Source organism: Limulus polyphemus, unplaced genomic scaffold (genome assembly GCF_000517525.1).
Source record: "Limulus polyphemus unplaced genomic scaffold, Limulus_polyphemus-2.1.2 Scaffold9922, whole genome shotgun sequence".
NCBI lineage: Eukaryota > Metazoa > Arthropoda > Merostomata > Xiphosura > Limulidae > Limulus > Limulus polyphemus.
In genome coordinates, this window is record NW_013675532.1 from 9,944 (window position 1) to 20,158 (window position 10,215).

Here is a 10,215-nt window from a genome sequence, read left to right on the forward strand (position 1 = left end):
TACACACACACACACACACACACACACACACACACACACACACACACACTTAATGATTATATATGTGAATAATATTTTTTAAAAATTAAGAATTAGTGTCTGAACTATGATAATGTTTTAATAACAGAAAACTTGTGCATTACAGGCACATGAAATGTTAGTGAATGCAAGAAACATCCAGAGTAAACAGGAGAAGGAAAAGGTGTTACGGGAAGCTCTGCAGGTAAGAACAATTTTATAGAAACTAGTTTTTTGTTATTAACTACTATTGTTGTTTCTATTTCTTTATTACTGCATCTGATTACTGTTTAACTTTTTTTACAAACCATATCATCTAACTTTGTTTATATAATAATATATTAATTTGAACACAATTGTGTTGTGTGTATTGAGAAGTCATGGTTTTTACAGAATGTCACCAAACTTGCTAGAATAATATTTAATGTAATAAACATGTTCTTACACAAAATAGATTGCTTTCTTACTTTTTGACCTTTTTTTTTAATACCATGAGATCAAATGTTCTGAAACAGGGACATTCTTTGATCTAGACTTTTTTAACCTTAAATGCACTGAACCAAGTCTGTTTTAAAGTATTAATTTTTACTATAAATCTGAATTAATATATCTTCACACTTGTTCACTTTTTCAGCAAACATTACAAATATGATGTAAAATAATCAGAATTTTTAATGAAGTATTTCTGTTAAAGATTTCCTTCTAAATTTACTTTAATGAGTCTGACTCAGATTGACTAGTCTGACTCAGGGGATTTTTCATGTAAAAAATTACAATACTTATTTTCACCTTATAATTCCATATTTCATTTACATAACCTCTAGAACCTGCTATATCAGTATCAAGTTTCTTCAGTAAATCTTCAGATTTTATCTCTTCTAACACCACGTGGGCTCGGTCTGTTTGACTGACATTGTAATGAACACAAAAGATTTAAGTTGGAATTTTTTCTTTCTGGAATGATTTCAGATTGTAACTGAAGACTACAATTATTTATCCTAAACAGTCTCCAGCTTGTAACTGTTTACATCTGTTTTCATTTAACTTTATGATTTTATTGCCCTTTGAACCATGTCTAACTATGAAACTAGTGTAACAAGCTTGAAGTCTCCGAGCAGGAGCATCACTTGAGTTACAGTAAACAAAGTTATGAATTATTTTAAACACAACTTGCATGTACATCTCCCCGAGAAATTTTATTTAATCACCTTTTTGATTTATGCCAAGATACTTCAATTGTTAATTGTCATACAGAGTGCAAGTTAATTTTTTCAGTACAAGACTTTTGTATTAAGTTCAATATGATCCAAAAAAGTGCAAACACGTAGTGTTTTTTAAAATTTGCTTCTTTGAAACTCGGGTCTTCACACAGGGATCAAACGTAGACTTTTTTGTTTTAAGTAACTATGCTAGTTAAGTCTTTATGGATGTAAAGATAAACAAATATTAGATCTTGTTTTGAGAAGTCTCACACTAGTTGATCATAAGTTAAGTTCTTTTAAATGCAGTTAAACAAGTCCTGCAGGAGGGTAGTTTGTGTAATAGTAGTTTTTGTAATTAAACAAGTCCTGCAGGAGGGTATCTTGTGTAATGGTAGTTTTTGTAGTTAAACAAGTCCCGCAGGAGGGTATCTTATGTAATAGTAGTTTTTGTAGTTAAACAAGTCCTGCAGGATGGTATTTTGTGTAATAGTAGTTTTTGTAGTTAAACAAGTCCTGCAGGAGGGTATTTTTGTGTAATGGTAGTTTTTGTAGTTAAACGAGTCCTGCAGGAGGGTATCTTGTGCAGTAGTAGTTTTTGTAGTTAAACAAGTCCTGCAGGATGGTATCTTGTGTAATAGTAATTTTGTTTTTCTGCAGCTTTGTATGCAAGTCAGTCCCCAGTTAAGCCTGCAATCTGTGTGCAGTTTGTTTCAACAAGCTCGTTATTACAGAGGTATTCTGGACATATCACTGTCTGCCGCTCAGCGACGAGATCCACAAGGTCTAGCCATACATTTCTACAAAAATGGAGAGCCACCAGAGGACCAGCAGGGGTTACAGTATTATTCCAATAGGTGAGTGTGGTCAACAACAGTATAGAGCTCATCTGAAATACCATGAAGTACTTTGTTTAAAAGACTTAATGAGCGTTGTTGTTGTTGAAATGGATAATCTGTTTAGTGCACTAATGCTAAGATGATGTTTTGTGATGTTTCCGTGGATCTTCATTGGTTCCGTTATTCTCCTGTGTATGGATGTGACTGGAAATGGAACAGACTTTATTGGTTCATTTCTTATTTTAGACCAGTAGTATACATAGATTACTGGTCAGTAAGTTTGAGGTTCTTTCCATTCATTTTGGTCTGATTTTGGCCCAGTAGTGTACATAGATCACTGGTCAGTAAGTCAGAAATATGAGATTTGTTTTTTAATTTTCCAGTTTTTATTTTTGTCAGTAATTCCATTTATGTTGATATGGGATGCCATGTCAACATAAGCTGTTAGAAATTAACAACTGAAATAAGTGGATTTCCTGTTGTATTAAAGAATGACCAAATCACAGCAACTGATTGATCTGAAATTGTTAAAAGTCATTGTACAGAAAAGAAAAGGACAACAGTACAGACACGTGTATTTTGTTCTTTGCACCTAAAATATGGAAATTTTATTTGATAGAAAAACATACTTATCATTTATGTATATTCTTTAATCAATCAGATAAAGTGACTTAAGTTCTCCATGACTGTTCTGTAACATTCCATTCTAAAAACATCAATGATACATAGTTCTTCAGTATATCTTAAACTAGAACTGATAAAACTTCAACACAGATAATCAATCAGATAAAGTGACTTAAGTTCTCCATGACTGTTCTGTAACATTCCATTCTAAAAACATCAATGATACATAGTTCTTCAGTATATCTTAAACTACAACTGATAAAACTTCAACACAGATAATTAAACGAATATTAGAAAAACAATATTTCTTTATCCTAAATCAGTTAATTCTCCATAAGCTGATACTAGCAATGCACATTACAGAATCTCATCCTAAAAGGTGTGACCAAAAGAGGATTCAGCCTGCAACTTAAAGGAATTAAATCAAAATTGGCAACCAAACTGGTAGCTGCAGTTATAGCATTGATAAGAATTTTACAGTAAATATTCATTCATTGGTTAGCTATGCGACATTTTTTGTTCAACTTGGGGGCATGATGCTTAATCATCTTTTGGTCACACTTTTTTTTTTCACACCTAAGGTGTTTTTGATTAGATATCATTTGGTTGCCAATTTTGATTTCATTCCTTTAAGTCGCATGCTTAATCCTCTTTAAAAGTTTGTTCAAAGTTGAGCTGTTTTTGTTGAATAACTTGCACGTGGTTTAGAGTGAGACCAAATTTGACACCTAATTGTAGGTTATAAACATCTATCAGTGTACCAAATTTGATTCTGTGTTGAAGTTTTATCAGTTCTAGTTTAAGGTATACTGAAGAACTATATATCATTGATGTTTTTAGAATGGAATGTTACAGAACAGTTATGGAGAACTTAAGTCACTTGCTAACTGTCAGCACCTCCCTCCCACAGTCTCCCAGCATTCCAAGAGTTCCCGGTCCCCCACCAACTCGAGATCCCAACTTATTGTCACAGGAGGAAGCTAGAGTTTATGTAAGTTTAACAAACAGCTGTTGAGGTTTATTGTTTGATATTACTTGTGTTATTCACATTTTCATCAAACTTAAAGCTATGAAATTTAACAAACAGCTGCTGAGGTTTATTGTTTGAAACTAGTTGTGTTTGTCACATTTCCATCAAACTTAAAGCTATGAAGTTTAACAAACAGCTGCTGAGGTTTATTGTTTGAAACTAGTTGTGTTTGTCACATTTCCATCAAACTTAAAGTTATGAAGTTTAATAAACAGCTGTTGAGGTTTATTATTTAAAACTAGTTGTGTTTGTTATATTTTCATCAGACTTAAAGCTATGAAGTTTAATAAACAGCTGTTGAGGTTTATTGTTTGATATTACTTGTGTTTGTCATATTTCCATCAAACTTAAAGCTATCAAGTTTAACAAACAGCTGTTGAGGTTTATTGTTTGAAACTAGTTGTGGTTGTCATATTTCCATCAAACTTAAAGCTATCAAGTTTAACAAACAGCTGTTGAGGTTTATTGTTTGAAACTAGTTGTGGTTGTCATATTTCCATCAAACTTAAAGCTATGAAGTTTAACAAACAGCTGTTGAGGTTTATTGTTTGATATTACTTGTGTTTTTCATATGCCATTTTGTTTTACATTATACTTTCTAAGATTATAGTCTTTTCCTTTGAGAATAAAATCTGTTATGTTGACTCGGAAGATCTGACAATAGCAGAATTTGAGTTTGCTGATCCAGTGTGTGTAAAGTCTTCTGATAAAGCTGGTAATTTTTTTGTTTCAGTTTGAGCAGATGTTTCAGCTGGCCCTGAAGTCTGATGACGAACTTTTCCACGTAGCTTTGTATGACTGGCTTACAGAACAGCATCAGACGGAAAGGTTGTTAGATGTATGTATCAATGATCCTGGTACTGATTGTTGTGGAGGGAACTTACATTAAGTTTGTGTTTTTTGGGATGTGTACAACTCACTGCATTTTTTTTTAACAGTTTATCAGATCTACTTGGAAGATAAATTACATTAACTTTATAGATGGACAATTAGCAGAATTTGCTGATTGATTAATCGCCAGGCTCAGTAATTGGTTACATTCAACTCATCAGTTATTCTCACACGAAACTAGGATAATTCAATTACTCAAATATGGTAATTTTGATTAATTCATTACTTTCATGAATCATGACCCTAATTGATGAAGCAAAACAAACTTGAATTTATTGAATATAATAATGAGAAATCATAAAGACAATATTTTAATTTCATGGATAGATGGAATAATAAGAAAACTAATTTAGTTTATTATTTTCATGGCATTAATGGATTACATCATTATTTTTGATCAATGGGTTATTTCATTATATTAATTAATTGAGTTGGCTGTCCAGCTCTTATTAACTTTTCTCTATATGTCAAACACAAGCACCAGTTTTACAAAGTAACTGGTCTTCAAAATTCTTTTTGATAAAGTAGATTTTAGAGAATGTTGAAATAAAGTTTCATAAAAATAAATAAGAATTGTTTTTATGGTCTAGTTTCTCCTCACTCGTGCTTTCAAGGTAATTAATTTTATGTTCTATCTTCTCCTCACTTGTGCTTTCAAGGTAATTCATTTTATGTTCTATCTTCTCTCTTGTGCTTTCAAGGTAATTGTTTTTATGGTCTAGTTTCTCCTCACTTGTGCTTTCAAGGTAATTCTTTTTATGTTCTAATTTCTCCTCACTTGTGCTTTCAAGGTAATTGTTTTTATAGTCTAGTTTCTCCTCACTTGTGCTTTCAAGGTAATTAATTTTATGTTCTATCTTCTCCTCACTTGTGCTTTCAAGGTAATTCATTTTATGTTCTAGCTTCTCCTCACTCGTGCTTTCAAGGTATTTGTTTTTGTGTTATACATTTCTACTCACTTATGTTTTCAAGTTAATTTTATGGTTATTGCCAAGTGATCTTCTCCAACATTACTAGAAAATGAGGAACTTGTTAAATATTAACAAACAGGTTTTGATTTTATAAGGTGTTTGTGTGTTTTAGGCCTCACAAGGTTAATGTAGGGAAACCTCAATAAATTGTTTAACTGGATATCTTGGATTAAAAAATATTGGAAATCATATGTAGCTCATTAAATATGTAATATGTTACAGAGAAAAGTTAGTTTTGACTTAAAATCATCTGAATATCTAGAACTATTGACTCTTCCATATGTATAGTTGATACATTGGTTGGTATATTGAGTAAATGTTAGGTACACTCCCATCTTTACTGAAGTATGATATACGTCAGACATACTTCCACAAGGATAGTATATGTATCAGATATATAACGCCAACTTTCATAAAGCTAGGATATATCAGTCGTACTTTCATGGACATAGGATATGTTAGGATATTCTTTTTTAGAACTCTTGGTAAACCCATGTTTTTATTTTAGATCAAATCACCATTTTTGGAGAACTACCTGAAACAGTGTACCACAGCACAGCCAGATAACCTAGCTTTCACAGAGCTAGGATATATCAGTTGTACTTTCATGGACATAGGATATGTTAGGATATTCTTTTTTAGAACTCTTGGTAAACCCGTGTTTTTATTTTAGATCAAGTCACCATTTTTGGAGAACTACTTGAAACAGTGTACCACAGCACAGCCAGATAACCTAGCGTCTGTGGAACTGATGTGGAAGTTTTACGAAAAGAATCAGAATTATTCTGCAGCTGCGAGGATTCTAGCGAAACTTGCCGATCGACATGGGTAAGTTATGCTTCTTACAAAAAACTGAAAGTTTGATTTGTGTTTGGAGAGCATATTTTGGAAGTAACCTATTAAAAACTATGTAAGTTTTCAAATACAAGGTTCAAATGGAGACAAAAAAATTTAAAAAGCATTCAAATTTAGCCACAGAATCAAGGCATTGAAAACCTTTGATACTTGTTTTGTTTAAAGCTCTTAAAAAGTAGTTACGACACCTGGAAGAAGAAATAGCACCAGCGAATTAAAAATATAGAAAATTAACTTTTTGTTATTCTTCCACATATAAAAAAAGAAAAACTTTTGAACTGAAATTTATTTACTGAAGTTTTATTCAGTCATATATACAACTAGCAGGAGTACCTGTCCCATGTACGGAAGTTATGTAAATTCATGATTAATGAAAGGTTATGTTAGAATGTGAAAAGTTGCTTCCCTTATATGTAATTGTAAAAACTGCAAAGCACAAAATGTGAAGCTGCAACTTTGCATGTATCTCTACATAAACCCAACAAACCTTCATGTCAAATCTGGTGAAGATCCATCAACAAGGGGCGAAGTAGTGGTAAAAAACGACCATAAAAACTGCAAAATTGAAAATTTGAATGTATCTCCCCATGGACCCAATGAACCTCCATACCAAATTTGGGGAAGATCCATCTACAGGGGACAAAGTTGTGGTAAAAAATGCCCATAAAAACCGCAAAACTTAAAATTTGTATGTACTACCACATGGTCCTAATGAATCTCCATGCCAATTTTGGTGAAGATTCATCCACACTCTGCAAAGTAATTACATGGACAGACAACAGACACTACTATTAGATTTATATAGATTTAAAAAAAGTTTCAGTTTTGATTTTGTATTGATTTCAGCTAGCTAAGCTCTGAATGAAATCATTAGTGTTTGTATATTTCCTGAATTTTGTTTGTGCATAATATGGCACACACAGCCCTCTAGGAGGAAACTCAAAATGGTTTTTAACAAAATAGTGTTAATTTAAACCTGTTAACTGGTTCAGTTTTATCGATTTTACCCAGCCACTATTCCTCAACCTTGGTTGTCATTGTATGACATAACTCCCTATATCTTGACTTTGAGAAGTCATGGTGATCTAACTGATTAATGTTCTTTTCAACTGTTTAATATGGCTTCTAGTTCAAGAGAGATTCATAAAGCAATTGAAACAAGTTGGTTAAGACTAAACATAATGAGGGGTTTCTAGAAGAAAATATGTTTCTTTACATCTTCTGCCACACTTGTTAAAAGCTTGCTTTATCATTTTATAGTTCATTAGGATAGGATAATAAATGTTAATCGTGGAAGAAGGTTAAGTAGGCTTAGATAGATCATTTTTCGGTCGACTGTATCAAATTTTGTTTTGCTGCCAAAGCCACTGTTTGTTAGGCCATGTTTACTTTAGACCTTATTGGTCTAAGTAACTGGTGTAAAGGGTAAACTAAGTTGAAGGAAAGAAATGTATAAATCAATATAAAATGTATCTAAAACTTGTTACATTTTAATTAAAGGCTAGATTTTAACTTAAACTGTATTAAATGATATCTATCAAAAGAAGTAACTTTTATAAATTATTAAACAAAAAAAAGCTTTAAGTGTTTGAGGTATAGAATACAGTATTACTGTCACGAGGTTTGATTGCAAGATAAATGTGGCTTAAGATTATAGATTATCAACATTTTTTTTATATAACTTTGAATTGTAAAACGTGCTTGTGGTTGACATGTAATGTGTGTGTGTAAGAAAAACTGGGACAAATAAAGGTTGGGTATATGTACATTTGTATTTTGTTTTTTACTTCAGAACCGACATAAATCTTCAACAAAGGTTGGAGTATTTGTCTCGGGCTGTCATCTGTGTAAAAAGTTCAGAACTGAGAATAACAACAGCTGGAGAAGGAGAATTTCTGCATGATCTGGAAGAAAAGATGGAAGTAAGTGTGAAATATAGGCTGATGCATTTTTTTTACTACAAAAACCTAAAGCTATTAATATCATCCATCATCATTACTCTCTCAAAAAAGTTGTAAATAACAAGATGAGGAAAGAATAGTTGGAGGTGTTTCTATGTTACATTTTAATCACTCATAACCAGAGCACAGAAGGTACAAACACCAGAAGTTTCATGAACCATATGGAGACCAGTTTGTTATTAATGAAAGGACAGCTTTACATATTAAATATAGATTGCTCCTTGTGAAATATTAATGTTTTGTGTTTTACTAGTATGAAGTAGTACATCTTTACAATAAAGTGTTATTTTATTTAGGTTGCACGGATCCAGCTACAAGTTCTAGAGGCATTGATGAAAAAGTCAATTCAACTGCCTGTCATACAAGATGCTATATCTAGGCTCAATTCTGATGTTCTGGATATAACACAGGTATGTCTAATTAAACATTATAATGTGAACTTTATGACAGAATAACTTAATTGTGCTCTGACTACATTCATTTTGACAGTATTATGAAAAATGAAACCTTGTACGTTTATAATTTAACTGAAAAATATGTGTAGCCTTTTTAAACTCCTTCCATGATATGCCAGAGATTACATGGATATTCACCATGTTTATAAAAAATATTTGCCCAAATTTATGCATGTTATCATGTATTACAATCAGTGCTCACTAGATGGCTTTGACTTTGATAATGTTACTAATTATTTACCTGTACTTACTAGAGTGAAACAAAAACGTTTATTAAAGGTCCCAATATTATTCACTAAAAAACTTGGATAGAAGGAACAGAGGTCTCAGTACTTTACTGAAAAGAACTTTGAAAGAAGAAGAAACTCCCTTTCTTCTATCCAACTTCTCTACAGTAAAGTATTGATATCTACCTTTCCTCTATCTAACTTCTCTACAGTAAAGTATTGATATCTACCTTTCCTCTATCCAAGTTCTTTACAGTAAAGTAATGATATCTACCTTTCCTCTATCCAAGTTCTTTACAGTAAAATATTAATATCTCCCTTTCCTCTATCTAACTTCTTTACAGTAAAGTATTGATATCTCCCTATCAATACTTTACTGTAAAGAACTTGGATAGAGGAAAGGTAGATATAAGTTCTTTACAGTAAAGTATTGCTACCTTTCCTCTATCCATATCAATACATTACTGTAAAGAACTTGGATAGAGGAAAGGTAGATATCAATACTTTACTGTAAAGAAGTTGGATAGAGGAAAGGTAGATATCAATACTTTACTGTAAAGAAGTTGGATAGAGGAAAGGTAGATATCAATACTTTACTGTAAAGAACTTAATAGTATCCTTAATCCAAAAAATTTTAGACAGGGTGAATGGAAGTTTCAGAGGTTTTTTGATGTGGATAGGTTTCTTAACTCTTAAATATAAAAACACTTGTTAATAATTATAAATGTTTATATTTTTGTACCACTGTTGTTTCTGTTAGATATTATGTCTTACTGGTATTTTAATGTATTTAGCTGAAACCCAAAGCTTTTGTAAAATTGCTAAATCTAATTGAGAAAAACAGAAAGTAATTCCTGTATACGACACATTTTTTAAGGTTGTTTTCTTTCAATCAGCTGTATGAAGATTTTGCTGAAGTTTACGACTTACCTGAGTGCAAACTTTCCATTGTACACTGTGCTGGCCATTATGACCCGACCTTGATTGAGAGTTTGTGGCAGAATATAATAGATAAGGGTAAGATTGTTGAACATAATATAGGTAAATTTAAAAATGCACGATTCAAAGAACATTTGTCTGATACCAGGGTTCATCTAATAATGTGTGTGTGTGTGTATATATATATATATATATAGTAGGTGTGT

General features: G+C 31.9%; 1 protein-coding gene across 1 annotated transcript in view; it reads left to right on the forward strand.

Moving 5' to 3' along the window:
• LOC106476155 (nuclear pore complex protein Nup155-like) overlaps positions 1 to 10,111 on the forward strand; it is a gene marked incomplete at both ends in the record, with an annotated part of 19,623 nt that extends 9,512 nt beyond the window's left edge. The window contains 8 exons of the mRNA XM_013936825.2: positions 146 to 223; positions 1,878 to 2,074; positions 3,521 to 3,671; positions 4,444 to 4,548; positions 6,246 to 6,400; positions 8,220 to 8,349; positions 8,685 to 8,798; positions 9,967 to 10,111. Of these exons, the coding sequence (XP_013792279.2) occupies positions 146 to 223; positions 1,878 to 2,074; positions 3,521 to 3,671; positions 4,444 to 4,548; positions 6,246 to 6,400; positions 8,220 to 8,349; positions 8,685 to 8,798; positions 9,967 to 10,111 (1,075 nt within the window). The remainder of the gene's footprint in view (positions 1 to 145; positions 224 to 1,877; positions 2,075 to 3,520; positions 3,672 to 4,443; positions 4,549 to 6,245; positions 6,401 to 8,219; positions 8,350 to 8,684; positions 8,799 to 9,966) is intronic.
• Between the last annotated feature and the right edge of the window lie 104 nt (positions 10,112 to 10,215).